This window comes from Myiozetetes cayanensis, unplaced genomic scaffold (assembly GCF_022539395.1).
Source record: "Myiozetetes cayanensis isolate MyiCay16 unplaced genomic scaffold, myiCay2020 scf5-8, whole genome shotgun sequence".
NCBI classification, from domain to species: Eukaryota; Metazoa; Chordata; class Aves; order Passeriformes; family Tyrannidae; genus Myiozetetes; species Myiozetetes cayanensis.
This window is the reverse complement of record NW_026087742.1, coordinates 28,830,682-28,845,014: the sequence shown is the minus strand read 5'-3', so window position 1 is coordinate 28,845,014 and position 14,333 is coordinate 28,830,682. Positions and strand designations below refer to the sequence as shown.

Here is a 14,333-nt window from a genome sequence, read left to right as displayed (position 1 = left end):
AGCACTCTCTCTATGGGATGGTGTCAGGGTGCAGCTTGTACCATGTCAAGATTCTGTCTTTGTCCTTCCTGAAGGGAATTCTCCGGATCTATCTTGGCTTCAGGCTACTACTAACTAGCAATCTTCCTTCCAGCCTCTGGGTATGTCACTCCCACAAGAAAAAATATATCTTCCCAGCTTCAACTTGCTCTTTTGGCTCCCTGAATGCCTCTTTCCTACCATGCAATGAATGCAGTGTGGGGTAGACAGAATGGAGCCATGCCTGGGTCTGAGGGCCCTTGTTAGCACAAGCTGCTATAGACCTGTGTTATCACCCCATGTGGTGCTCAGCCCTTCCTTCCTCATTCTTACTTTGTGAGACACTGTCCCTTTCTCCACCTTCCACCAAAGTCTTCCAGCTGCCTCCCTGGCTGCAAAGAGCCCCCATCCTAGCTCCACACACCTAGGCACAGACAGTTCCTCTTTCCAGATGGATATATGCTCCACACTGATTACCATTCTCCTTCCTGTCTTTGCTTACATTCCCTCTCTCCCAGCCAAGACCCACCATTTCCTGATGCCACTGTTTGTGTTACACAGGAACTTGCTTCCTACCTCAACTACAGACAGCACTGTAGTCAGCCAAGGCTCGCTCCTCTGCAAAAGGAAGTGAGGAATTTGATTACACATGGACGTACACAGAGAAGACTGCATGTCTTTTCCCAGACAGAGAACTAGAAGCCCAGCTCCCCACCCCAGAGTAAAATCAGTAACCCACCTGGCTGGTAGTAATCATAGATTTTGATGCTGGCTGGTTTCAAGTTCTTCATCTGAATTACTTGTTCCAGTTGCAGAATGAAAGTCTGAGATTCGTCGTTGAGCTAGTGGAGATAGAGGGAAATTAGCCAGGAAGGCGACAAAGAAGTCATTGCATCTTCATCTTCCCTAGCTTGAGTGTTTTCCTGCACAACACCTCTCTGATCCCTTTAGAGATTCTGGATTTGAAAAATGAAGTGTTGTGTGAGGAATGGTAAATGCCAACCCCATGACAATGAATTTGGGCAAGCTCCCTCTGCCCACAGTTCTACCAGTGCTCTTTCCTTGCCTAGACCAGCCTTTGGCTTCTCACACAGCTCCTTGTCCTTGGTGTCTTGCTCTCCCTGTGTCAAAATAAACGCTTTTTTCCCCACTTACCTTCTCCAGATAAATGTAGACCACATTAGCTTCCACTTCTATTTTCTTAATAATGGTTCTGTGCTCCAGCTGGGATAGGAAACAATAATGCAAGGAAATCTGTGAGCACTTTCCTTAGGGCTTCCTGACCTGAGGGACTCACTGTTGTACTGAAGGGACGGTGTAGAACTGGACTCCCTGTGGAATTCTTTCTCACACCCACGGGCTTTCTTTAGTGGATTTATCTTTCCTATCTCTCCTGGACATTCCTTGTGAGCATCACAGTTATGAATATGCTGTGCCTGCTCAGTTAAAGGAAACTCCCACCTGGGGACAAAAAGCTGTGTGGATAGTACATATGACTGATGTATTGGTCAGCAAACAGGGGCAGGCACCAGTAGGGATTCAGGTTATCCAGTCACTAAGTGTTAGACTGCTCTTAAAGACCTGCATGGGGGCTGTGCAAATAAGTCATCTTTCAGTTTTATGCCTTAATTGGGGGAAAAAAAAAAAAAAATCTTTTTGGGTAGAGCTAGAGTACCTCTAAAGGATCTTGTCTTAGAAAGGATCTTGTCTTAGATTTCTGAGAAATAAATCCTGGTATTAGCACACCCAGCAGTACATTTTGTTGCTGGCCAAAGTCAGAACAGTGTCAGAGGAACAATCTGAACCACATCTTATCTCCCTTTTGGGGCCTGTATGAAAACAATATGTTTTGGTTCAATTATAACAGCAAAGGTCCCCTGCAAATGTAGTTACCTCATGGCCTGAAATGAACAGTTCCTAACAGGAGTAAGCAGGTGGGATCCATTTATCACAGCTGGGGTTTTTTATTCCTAAGTCCTTACCAACATTCTGGATCTGGAAGCCAGGGTGAATCCGGACAGCAGGGAGACCTCTATGATCACCATGTTGGATGTGACTCTGCTCCCGATGTAGCTGGAGAAGGAAAAGCAGACAGAGAGTCTGACTCTGTGAGAATAGTGCCCTCCCAGCCCCCCTTCCCTCCACCACCATCCTCTCTGTGCAGGACCCTGAGCCAGGTAGCCCATCTGGGACTGGGCACACGGCAGCCACTGCTCCCTCTCACAGGAGCCGGCGAGAACCTTCCTTCCCCATGCCTCCCACCTGTCCAATTCACCCTCTGTCCTGTTCACCCCAAGTGCTGGGTCCTTCCACTGGAGCCCTGGCTGCTGTCCCCAAGCACAGCACGTCTTCCTAGAGGAGGAAACAACCCTTGGGGTCACCTGGCAAGGATGCGGACAGTGAGGACACGCGGATTGGCCTGGCTACAGTTGGTCAGCTCTGTGCTGACACGCAGAGTGAAGATCACAGCAGCACGTGGAGGAGGCTCGTGGTACCTCAGCACTGTCTGCAGGGCAAGGGCCAGGAGCAGAAAAGACAGGCCAGGCGTGATCTCATGCAGGAGAAAAGAGGCAGAGTTCTCCCTCCCTCTCTCCACATTCATCCCACCACCTCACCTGAGCAAAGACGCAGCTGCTGCCGTGGACCTGCACCAGGAACTGCCCTGGGATCTCTGTCAGTGCTGCCTGCTGCACCAGCAGCCGCCTCTGGCGGTTGACTTGGAAAGCCCTCCCAAAGGCCCGCTGGGATTTCACCCTCGCAGTTGCCTGGCCTGATGTGCTGAACATCCTTGCTGCGTATTTTGCTAAGGCTTGCAAGGCAACAACTGTGTCCTAGAGAGGGAGAGACAGTCACCCCTTCGAAAGCACCAGCTCTAGTGAAACTGACTTGAATCAGGAAGACCTCCAGGGGACTCGCCCTGCCAGCCTTGGGTACAAAAGTATATCAATCCACTTGTTACCTGGGTGGAGGCAAAACCCCCGTAGGCATTTTGCTGCTCAGTCAGCCATGCCACAATACCAGCTGCAGTTGTCATGTCACCTGCGTGCACCCGTGGCTTAGAAAGGTATGCCAGGAGAACGTAGGCTGTCAACTCTATGTCCACTGACTGAGTACCAGGCCAGAAGTCTATGGAAGCTGGAGAGCTTGGCTTGGGGCTCCAGTGGATTTGTCCTCCTGCAGAAGGAAAAGGACCATGAAGGCTATTTGGGGAGGACATAATTTGGGGTTCACAGGAAACAAACCCCATAGCGCTTTCAGAGCTCCTTCAGCTCATTCCCTGTACTCAGGTCAGGATCACTTTCTTCAGTTTGTTCTCCAGGGTTTCATTTGGTCTTAGATTCCTACCTCCTCCCTCATAGGGATCTTGAAATCCTCCAGGCTGAGGAAACTATTTCTGCTAAGTCACCCTCACAGCTTGTGAAATAAATTATTGTATTTTCAGTCACACAATGCAGTTACTGCAGAGAAACAAGGAATATGTATAAAGACATATGTCATTTTTAACTGCTCTAGCTGGGCATACATTGGTCCAGATCCCAGTAGTCATCACCTGATCTGATGGCCTGTTCCTCCAGTTTGTACAGCAGCTCCTGGGTTGTCTCATAGTCCCCAGCCAGAGCAAAGGCATAGGCCAGCATGGCTTCTGTGTAGATGTTGGTGATGTTGTGAACCACCTGCTGCAGGCAGCGGAGGGTAGTCTGCATCAGCTTGCCCTGCATTGGGAGGAGACACGTGCCAAACTCTGACAGGGGTAAAACAGAGGGCTGGGGAACTCATTCCAGGAAGCCACACTATGTCTTCCTGATGTAGCCCCCGAGAAACCCACTAAGTTACTAACTCTCTTCAGAAAACAGGCAGTGCAGCCCCAGTGTGCATTGGGAGCCACAGCAACCAAACACTGTTGCACCATGCCAGTTTTACAGCACTGACTCTTTTGAGAAATGAGGAGCCACCATTGGACTAAACATTGGCTCACTCCCAGAAGCTCACTCCCTCCTGTCCTGGAGAATGGCAGCATTACAAGCCGGTGTATCCCCATAGTGGCACCCAGGTGTGGGAGTGCACAGGAGGGCAGGAGGGAGTGTGGGCATCCTCACCTTCAGAGGCTGACCCATCTCCAGCAGTGCTGCAGCCACATATGCCCCCAGGGAGATTTCATCATCCGTGCTGTCCTGTGAAGGAAATGCACCTTTCACTCTCTTCACTGGTGTTAGGAGAGCACAGGCAGTGACTCTCCAGAAGGAAAAGCATCCCTCTCATGTTTTCCACCCTATACCCTTCTCTCTTTGAGGCTGGTGCACAAGTTGCAGATTGACTTTCTAGGATCCTTTGTGATCCCACAATCTTTTGCTGTCACATCTGTCCAGCCATTCCCCAGCAGTGCTACCTGGCTTGGCCCTCATTTACCTTTAGGGAGGAGTGAAAAAATCTTCCTTTGCTGGCAAAGCAGCCACTGGGGAGTTGGTTTTGCTCTAGCCAGCGTAGGGCATCCTGGATGTTCTTGTCATCTACATAGATGTATTTTCTGGCTTGACCAAAACTCTTGACTACAAAAGCTGTCAACCTAGGAAGAGGATGAGTTGTGAGAAAAAGAGTCAAACACAAAAAAGGCAAAGAGAAAGTCAGAGATCTCCTGGTGCTTGTCCCTGAAGTTAACACTGACATACTAGAGTGCCAAAAAAGAGAAATTTTCATAAAGAAAGGTAACCTAAAAGTGGAAATGGTCCACAGGATCCATCCAAGTGGCTCCTCTCCCTACCCCTGGCTCCACAAATATACTACTTATGTACTAGTTATTGCTTTACCCAGTCATTTCACAGGTTGAAAAACCTCCTACTGCTTCTACTTTTACCTGTTGGACTTCATCTCCCCCAAATAACTATGTAAAATCTTGAATTCCCCATTTTCTTCCTCCCTTTCTCCATTGGTCCCAGCCTAGATACCATGGGCAAAGCTGTGCCAAGGCAGCTCTTTCAACTCTCCCAAACAACACCATCCCCGAGGAGGGGATTTTTTATTGCTTTTACCTGATCTTTTTCCAGTCATATGTACCTTTCTTGGCTGCCGGTTCACCAGCACTGGTACCTGGTGTTGTCTGTGGGGCAACAGCAGGGCCATAGAGACAAAATAGGACCTCCCATCCCCTGGGACCACATCTTTGTTGTTCCACTTTCCCAGAAACTCTGCAGCCCTGCCTGACTGCTTTTTCAGGTGAGTCAAGTCCCTCAGTCCCTCTCCCTGCCAGAGAGTTCCTGCTGACCCCATCCAGAAGAAGGAGCATACATCCTATCAGCTTTCTCAGTCATGTGAGCTGCACTGACCCAGACAGGAAAAATCAGAAGTGAGGGATGTTTGTAGTGCTTACCAAGTGTTTCCTTCCCCATCCTTCTGCCCAAAGAAACTATAGGAGCCATCTCTGTGCCTATAAAGAAGCTGTGTCTGATACCCTGGGGAGATGGGAACAGTGATTAATATGGCACAGTAACACGGAGTGAGTGCAAGGGCAAAAGCTATTGGTATGTTGGACACAGGGGAAGGCAGAGGAGCAAGGTGGGTCTTGTACTTGCCGTTGCGCAGGAATCCTGTTGCTCTCTCTCTGATCTCAGGGGTCAGCTGCCTGGTCTTCTCCAGGTACTGCAGCACATAGACAATGGGGGCAAACAGCACCATGTTCTGCTCCCCACAGCCATGGGGCATCTGCACCAGGTTGTCCAGGTTCTGCAGTGCCATCCCCATGAGGTCACCTATACAAGGGTGTAAGAAACAAAGAAAGTGTAAGTATGATTTGAGGTGCTTCTTCAGCCAAGCAGTGTATAATAGTGCATTATCTCAGCAGAGAAGGGAGGAAAGAGGAGTAAACAACAGAGTGCAAGATGGAGACTAGTGAATATTTTGCCTCTTTCCACTCTGGCATTGTGATGCAGGGTGACCACACTATGGAGTCCCCAAGGAACTTTCCCTTATCAGCTTTTGCAATCTGAAGAGCTCCAGCCATAACAAGTACTATCTGTAAAGGGCAATGAGCAGAGTTGCAGCTGCACAGTCTGTATCATACAGACAGATAAATATAACAGCACTCAGGGAAAGGTTGAAGTGCTGCTGGTCTTTAGCCAGGCCTGTTCTACCTGGCCATATGTGAAGCATCACAATGTGAGGAAGACAGCAGGGGTGCTAGTCAGATGGTGTGAAGGTGTCCATATGTCCTCCAGCCAGTCAGAAAAACCTTGTATTGTTTCCTCCTTCGAGGTTTTGTTGCTCAATATTCATGGCTACTTATGCCAGCCTGGCTTCATACCAATTCTAGCCTGCAGGTAAATGAGCCTAGTGCAAAGAGGTGTATTAAATGATAGGTAAATCTGGTCCCAGTAGCCTATCCAAAGTGTTCTTTTGCAACTTAGCAATGCTGAGAAAAATTTCTTCTTTCCAGGAGCTTCTGCTGTAGCAGTGAAACTTAGCAGGGAGGCAAGATGGTTTTGAGCTTTGCTGTTTGTATCTACACAGAAACAGCCAAGGTCATGAAGTCCCAGTAAAATTAATGGCCTGGAGTCTCTGCTCCAAAGTCCTAGCTAGAAAAAGAAGGATTATTCCCCTCTACAGATTCCTCTTCCCATGAAAGCCTAAGTGCTAATCCAAAAATCTGAAAGCCTGGTGTTTGCAGGGAATAGAAACACAGCATCCTCTCTTTTGAGCAGTATCATGTCAAATGGATCCTCTGACACCACTACCAATTTAAGCCTTGCTCTTTGGTAACAGCAGTATGTGAGCCCACAATAGAAGTTACTTACCTGAGATGGAAATGGAAGCCCTGGCAGATCCCTTTACTACATTGTCAGGGAGGTGAAGGGACACAGCTTCTTCAGCCATGTTTCCTGGTAACAGTAGGATAAAAGGTGTAGCATGAAAAATCAAGCCAAAAGCATCTAACTGGAGGGGCAAGACTGGCACAGGTAAATGGGACACTGCCTACATCCTGCTCACACAGACTCCTTCCTACAGTCTGTCCTGGTCATTGCACCAAGCTCCACTGCCTGGAAACTTTTCAGATTAGGACAGATGTGAGAGCTGCTGGTCAGGCTGAGGGCTCACCGAGCTTCACAGCTCAATTCACTACGCTTCACAAGCTTCACAAGAATCACAGCTGGACATCAACAAAGGAGCATCCTGGAGAAACTTGCAATGCTGCACAGACAGGGTGGGAGGGCTGGAGCAGCTGTCATTGGTGACTGTTAAGCCCCAGGAACATCCAGGGGCTACAGTGTGGGGAAAAAGACTACAGAGCAGGATACTATACTTGGTGGCAAATTCAGTAGGACAGCACACATGGAAATAGTATTTCATGTTCTTTCCTGTCTGTGGAGGCAAGTGAAATTTCCTTTGTGAAAAATCATCTGAGAACATTCTTTAATCAGACTTTCTACAGTTTAGTTCTACTCTCAGGTCTAATTATATCAGGTTGCAGAACCCATTCAGGCTGTCCACATACCTCATCTCGGGCACATACCTCGTCTTGGGCACAGAAGGGAGCTGTAAGACTTCTCCACTAACACACCTTCTGGCTGCCAAAGCAGAAACATGAACGTGGGACAGGAGAAACAAGAATGCACATAAAATTCCCAACAACAGCGACATTTCAGAGCAAGTTCAGGTCTGAATTCAGTGTTTAGTCTCCAGCTGTCAGGGACCCCATCCTCCTCACTTTTGGCAGGTCTGCACTGAGGCTTCCTGCTTCACTGCTCAAGAGATCAAGAGTAAGCCCGAGGGATGGGGCTCTCTGGTCAGTGAGCATACACAAAAGCTCATGTACAGCAGGAAAAGCAGGAAAAGGTACAGGGAGAAACACAGGCATGTGAATGCAGCCCAAGAAAGGGTATCACAAGAAGGGAATAGATTTGGCTAGGTCCTTGGGAGAAATAAAGTGAACTAAGCCACAGCTTTGGTATGCTATTGCTGGCCAAAATTGAGGAGAAAAAACCTTTTAGCTCATCTCAGTCTGGCTTTCTCCAGGGGCAGTGATACTCAGAGGCAGAAGTGACCTTGTTCTCATACTGACCTGGACCAGCAAGTGTTTGATCAGTGTGTACCTCCGCCTCATGGTAGCTGGCAAGGGCGTCCTGCCCCCACACCGTGACGTGGTGTCCAGTACCTCTGTCCTCACTGTGATATTCAGAGTCCCTAGCAAATAAATTCAAAAAGCCCTTTTCTTATACCTGTGGCCAAATGGAGTCAACTTGCTTTAACTGATAGTGGTCTGAGATGCTTTGAGTGTTTTGGTCAGTAAAGGTGAGCCAACCAGTACCAACCAACAGCTTGTTCAGATACCCTGAGCACGAGGAGCTCGGTGATGCCTCACCAGCAGTGACTTCATTACACACTGCAACATGACTGTAACAACAGAAGGTCCAGCAGCCCCTTGGAACCCTGTCTGCCCTTCCCATTGCATATGGAGTACAGACCAGCAATACAATGTTCCCCCACCCACATCCATGCAGCCTCTTCCTCCCCAGCTGGTCCCACAGCCCTCTCTTCAAAAGCTCTCCAGGCCGTGTTTTCAGTTCTGCCCTCTCTGATGAGTCTGTCTAAGTAGAAAGGGAGAAATCAGGCCCGATGGATTGCATGTTTGAACCATTAAGGACAAGCAGAGGAGGCAAGGCTCTGCCAGTTTCTCTGGACCTCCCACTCCCTTTCACTTCAGTTTTAGGGTTCCCCATCACTGCTCCCTTTCTGCTGCCATACCCAGCTGGACTGCTGTCACGTTCCACATGAAGGTCTTGGACTCCTCTGCACACAGACACTCCTTGTCCCTGCAAGTCCGACATGGCTCCACCTGGAAGTCTGAGGATTTATCTAGGGCCACATGGATCTGAGGGAATAACAGATGCAGGCAAGTGACTGGGCAGCTCAGGTGAGATGGCTTGGCACAATGTGCTCTAAAACCAGAGGGCATGGTAGGTCTGTCCCACACAGGCACACACCTGTATGCACTGTTGCAGGTAGCTGAAGACAGTAGCTTTCATCAGGAAGGTCTCTCCACGGATGACAGAATATGGCAAGGTGATGTCCACAAAGAAGGGCTGAACTGTTCTGAGGCTCGTGGTCGGGGCAAGGCCAAATCCCCTCCCAGCCAAGCAGAACATCTTGACTTTCCACTCTGTGGCAGCAGCAGGTGCTGTGACGGAAACATTCCTGCTTCCATTGAAGCTGAGAGGAAAAGAGCACTTGCATGAAGAAATTCATTCCACCCTGCTGCAATGGGGAGTGCTTGTGGCCTTTTATTGACTCAGAGCAAGGAAGCTCTCAACAATTTCTTCCCTAAAGCCATAAACCCTACTTAAATGCCATTAGTAATGGCTTTATGCCCTTCTCCTGAGCAAGATACTGCCCAGCCATTCCAGTTCTGTACACTCACCCAATGTTCTGGAGAAGCATCACCATGTCCTCCTGCATGCCGATTCATCAGTGTTAACCTAAGCACTGTGGCAACAGGGGCTATGAATTTAGCTAGTGCACACACTAAAATGAGAAGTTCGTAGAGTGTACCCCAATATGTGGTGGTTTGGTCTTGAAGTGTATTGCTGTTTTCTAAATCTGTCTACACTTCTGCACCTCAAAGTTTACTAATCCTTTAGTTTGACACAGTACAAAGGCAGTGAAGAGCCACAAAATTTCATGCAGAGCTCTTTTTACACCTATGGTTGGACTTGGCACAAATGCAAGTCAGCCAAGACTCAATAACAAAGAGGCCATCCTTCTGTTCATTTGTAAAGTCAGGAATCACTTACCCAACAGGGAACAGATTCCATATCCAAGTTTCAGATAAATAGTAGTGAAGTCTTCCATGTGTTGTAAATTGAGGTTGTTCCTTAGTGATTCTTTGGTCTTCTGTAGAAGGCAACCCTGAAAGAAAGAATAAGGGGTCCCATGAGAGTGGGAGAGGTAAACCCTGCCAATGATAGACAGCCTAGCACTGGGGCAAGAGGCAAAACAAGTAGTAAGAGAGATGTGGGAAGAGTCTGACAGAGGAAAGCACAAGGAAATGGGCTGATTTCAAGAAGAGAAAACATGAAGGGAAAAGAGAGTGGTAACAGGAGAACCAGCTTGCAGTGAGCTGGTTTCAAGTTTCCCAAGACTTGGTTAGACAAATCCGCTTGCTGATCTGACCCAGAGTTAATGCTTAAGAGACTAGGGACCTTCAGGGAGCCATTTTAACCACCGTGTCTGTAATTCTGTGAATAACAGTACTGGTTGCTCGCTGCATAAATCTCACAGCCCACTGCAAGCAGTGGTTTAAATACAACCAGGCACATGAGCCAGCCTAGTTTAATTATCAAATGCAAACTGAGACATAAAGAACATGACTGTCCCTGTGGCCGCAGGTGGTGACAGAAGCCAGGTCTCATCACATCCTAGGGGGGTAGTCACTGAGAAACAGATCCTGGTCCACACTTGTGTTTGTCTAGGCCAGGAAAGGGAGTGCCATCCTTTAATGTCAGGGAACATCCAGGTAGTGACATTCTTCAGAGCCCTGTTTATGGGGACTGGTCACTCCTACTGACTCTGGTGGACTGGGCAGCTAGACTGTAGCAGAAACACCCATTACTCCTCAGAGAGCCAGTATCCACCACCAGCAAAGCCCAAAGATCAGAGGCCTCTTGCATGACGTGACCCCATGTCCCAGGTAGGCTGAAAGTGCAGCTCACCCATGACTGGCTTCCTGTCCACCCGACGAGAGCACTGAGATGGCTTCTTGATTACAAGGTTTGAGAAGACTTTCAGTCCCATGCTCTATTAAGAAAAGAAGGAGGGCATGGAAGGCAAAAAAGTGTCAGTGAGTGGGGAAGAGTGACTACTGCTCTTCAAAATCACTCAGAAAACCATTGGGATGAGGACAGTTCAGTGCCCAGGCAGCCCAGAGCAGCACTGGCACAAGCAGACACAGTGCTGAGGGAGGCATACATAGCACAGCCTCCCCAGTCTCTTCTTTCTTGTGAGATCACTAAGCTACCACCACTTTTCTGGGGACACTGGGATGTCTTGTTCCTCTCAATGTATTTTCAGTGGCAAGGACATATAGGAGAGGTGTCGGTGTCCTGCCCCATCCCCTCAAGCACAATAGAGAGAATAGCTGTGTGAAATCTGCCATCTGAAGTCATACAGAGGTGTCACAGGGAGCACACCCCCCATTTAGCCCTTAGGGCTGTGACCTGGGCCTGTCCACAGACAGGAGAGATGTTCCTACTCCGTGAAAAAGCCTCCTAGGATGTGTCTTAATGCTAAATAAAAGAGGACAGGTTCTGTTCCCCAGGCCTTGTGTCCATAGTGCTATAGGCTAGTTCTCTCTAGAGGAGATTTGCCTTAAAGACACCAAGAGATCTGCCTGGAAGCAGCCCAAAACAGGCCAAAACATTGCTTAAGAGCAGGCTAACAGGTAAGCCATGTCAGCAATCTGTGGTCTAATGCTTGGGTTCACTCCCTGTCTCTCTTTTTTCTAATACTGTAGGCAAACAGTACATAGCCCAGGACCTCATTCTCAAGCCCAAAAATCTGGAGCTTGATGGTCCAGGATGTCATCATCTTGCTTTCTGCTTCTGTGGAGGGAAATACGAGTGTGCATGCACACAATGGGATTGTACATCTCGAGACAACACAGCTAGGTCAAGGCAGACAACAGGGTTTGTCTGGAGAAGGCAAGGCCTTCGCAGACTGCCTGGGGAGAAAGATAATCTCAGATGCTCACGATTGCAACAGCTTTGGGATAAGTCAGGATTACCCGGAAGAGGTTAAAGATGTCAGGCTGAAAGGAATTCTGTGGCTTCCATTGTAGCAGAGATGACGTGGACTGGGGCTGAACACAGCGATCTGAATGCTCTTCTACTTGGGCAGGGTATCCCCGTTGGTAGGCAGCAGGGAACAAACCATAGACCTAGGGAAACTCACAGGTAGGGAAGAATCAGGCAAGGAGCAGATACCACCTCCAGATGTTTCACTCTACCTTCCCCTAGCATACACATCTGTTCCTGCCCATCTGCCTAGGCAGGCCCTGCTTTCTCTTCCACACAAAGACCTCCTCATTCATTAGCCTCCGGCTCCCCTTGCCAGAGGCCCTGCCTGCCTTGCCCAGCGCATCCATCAGTCCCATGGTTTTTGGCTGGTTGCACAGACACTCACCATTCGGCTTGTCAGCTCACTCTCTGGTCTCATGAAGAACGTGTTTTTATCCACTGCCTGTACTGCACACAGAGAGCCAGGGGCTGCCTGCAGTTGGAGCTGCACTGTTGACCCTGTGTGGGCTTCTTTGTCTGGGAATCCGACCTTGACCTTGAGCAGCACATCAGGAAAGGAATATGAAAAAGAGATGAGGAGGAGTGACAGAAAGATGAGGGAGGCTGACAGAAAGAGGGAGACCAGCTGGAATCTCCCCTGTTCAGCCACTGCTGTGAACGGAAGTCATTGCTGAAGCTTTCCTGGCTCCTGGGCATTGTGCTGAAGATATTCCCTTTCTCTCTTCTCTTCAGTTCTCTCTTCAAATGATCTGAGGGTCTCTTTCCCTCAGGTCTCCTAACTCTTGCTTGCCATCTCTCCCCTGAGACACAGAAGTGAGCCTCACCTGGTTTTGGAAACACAAGGCAACATCAAAACGGATGCTGTCAGCTGTTACCCCTCCAGTGGGGAAGATGGCATACACCACTAAGGAAGGTGATGGGGAGAAGTCAGCAGTGAAGGTCAAAGGGATGGAGAAGGAGCCCTTCAACACTGAGGAAAGAAAGGCAAAGTGTTTTTATCACAGCCCCACCGAGACCTCCTTCTGCCCTTCTTCCTTTTCTGCTGTCAAACCAATTGTCAAACCAATTCCTGCTGCTGCACTGTCTGCCCTCCCTCCATTTCCTGACCCTGTGTACTACATCTTCCCTAGGTCCTCCCAGTCTCTCTTCCCAACACTGTTTCTTCTCCTCCCTTTCCCTTTTTGCCCTCTTCCAGCTGACACAAATATTTCCTCAGCCTCCCTCTGTCCTGTTTGCTGACTGCTCAAGACCTACAGATTGAGTGAATTTGGGAGAAGCTCTGGTAACTCTCACTGTCCAACCTAGAAACCCACTGGGAACAAGTGTTTCCCATTGTCTGGCTGCCACAGACTTACTGTTCAGTTTCCCGACCTGGATAATCCTCTGGCCCCTGACAACAATTCCAGACTTGCCAGTGACCTGTTGGAAGAGGGACATGGGATGAATGGGATGAACAGACTGCTGTTTGCCACCAGAATGCAGCCACACTTCACCTATGTGCATCTTGCTCTCATAAGCAAAATAAAACCTCCAAAATGAACTGTGGGTCAAATCCAATCCCAGACTTCAGGTCCAGTGGATTTGTAGACATCACAGTTGGGAGGAGAAGCTTTAACACATGAGATTCTGGCCTAATCTGTCTAGTTTGGACAACAGATGGGTAGTGGGTTTACTGGAGATCAGCAAGTGACAACTAAGGTATTTACGCCTGGTAGACCAGCCTCCAGGCTAGACCAAAATCCATTTCCACTGAGCACCTGTTTGATAGCCACAGTGAAAAGGTGATCCCCCATCCAGTTTTAAAGGGAGAAAACTTTGACAGCAGATTTTGCACAAGACACTTCCAGCTGCAGCCTTAGCAGAGGCTAAGGGGGTAATGGGCTACAAAGGCAGAAGCCTCCTCCCATCCATAGAAGTGACTGGGGCCCCACCAGATTATGGTGTTGCCAGGCTGAGTCCTACTGGGTGTAGCATTCACACAGTTCTCTGAAAACAAGTGTTTCCTGCCATCCCTCCAGGGATGACCTAAATTACACCCTCAACTTTTCATTGGGGTCTGGTCCCATCAGTGCAGCCTTTTCCCCCGGCCTTTGCCCTTACTCACATAATATGCAAAACCTATACGGCTGGTGTCTTCTCCCAGGTCATCTCGGCTGAGTGTGAAGGTCACCTGGACATTCTGCTTCAGCCCACAAGGCAGTGTTTCTGCAGGTGGGTGTATGTCCAGGAAGCTCTTGGTTGTGACATGGAAGGGCTGCAGGTGATGATACGCATTCGTGTAACTGAAGTCGGTTTTTCGAGGTGTGTGCATGTGATCCTCCAGTGTGAACCTTCCCTGAAAGGGAAGACATAGAAATCAATGGTTTCAAGCTGCAGTGCTTTACTAGGATGTCATCAGCTTGGTTTGGGAAAGGCTGTTGGCTCGGTGCCTTCCTGCTGGCTCTACACAGGCAGAGCTGTGTGGTGAGCCCAAGACTGAGCTGGCAGTGGGGCTACAGTGGGGAGCACTGACAGAACTCAGGGATTCTCACTTTG

General features: G+C 48.9%; 1 protein-coding gene across 1 annotated transcript in view; it reads right to left on the bottom strand.

Annotated features, from left to right (window-relative positions):
* Positions 1–14,333, bottom strand: part of A2ML1 (alpha-2-macroglobulin like 1) — a 28,593-nt gene that overhangs the window by 4,457 nt on the left and 9,803 nt on the right. The window contains exons 12-35 of the mRNA XM_050331511.1: positions 13,903–14,133; positions 13,154–13,217; positions 12,623–12,768; positions 12,184–12,333; positions 11,786–11,938; positions 10,716–10,800; positions 9,798–9,912; positions 8,991–9,216; positions 8,752–8,878; positions 8,069–8,190; positions 7,520–7,574; positions 6,804–6,887; positions 5,586–5,762; positions 5,384–5,465; positions 4,426–4,582; positions 4,116–4,190; positions 3,569–3,731; positions 2,978–3,192; positions 2,634–2,849; positions 2,400–2,524; positions 2,001–2,091; positions 1,174–1,242; positions 758–860; positions 595–636 (exon numbers count right to left, since the gene is read on the bottom strand). Of these exons, the coding sequence (XP_050187468.1) occupies positions 596–636; positions 758–860; positions 1,174–1,242; positions 2,001–2,091; positions 2,400–2,524; positions 2,634–2,849; positions 2,978–3,192; positions 3,569–3,731; positions 4,116–4,190; positions 4,426–4,582; positions 5,384–5,465; positions 5,586–5,762; positions 6,804–6,887; positions 7,520–7,574; positions 8,069–8,190; positions 8,752–8,878; positions 8,991–9,216; positions 9,798–9,912; positions 10,716–10,800; positions 11,786–11,938; positions 12,184–12,333; positions 12,623–12,768; positions 13,154–13,217; positions 13,903–14,133 (3,072 nt within the window). The 3' untranslated portion in view covers position 595. The remainder of the gene's footprint in view (positions 1–594; positions 637–757; positions 861–1,173; positions 1,243–2,000; positions 2,092–2,399; positions 2,525–2,633; positions 2,850–2,977; positions 3,193–3,568; positions 3,732–4,115; positions 4,191–4,425; positions 4,583–5,383; positions 5,466–5,585; positions 5,763–6,803; positions 6,888–7,519; positions 7,575–8,068; positions 8,191–8,751; positions 8,879–8,990; positions 9,217–9,797; positions 9,913–10,715; positions 10,801–11,785; positions 11,939–12,183; positions 12,334–12,622; positions 12,769–13,153; positions 13,218–13,902; positions 14,134–14,333) is intronic.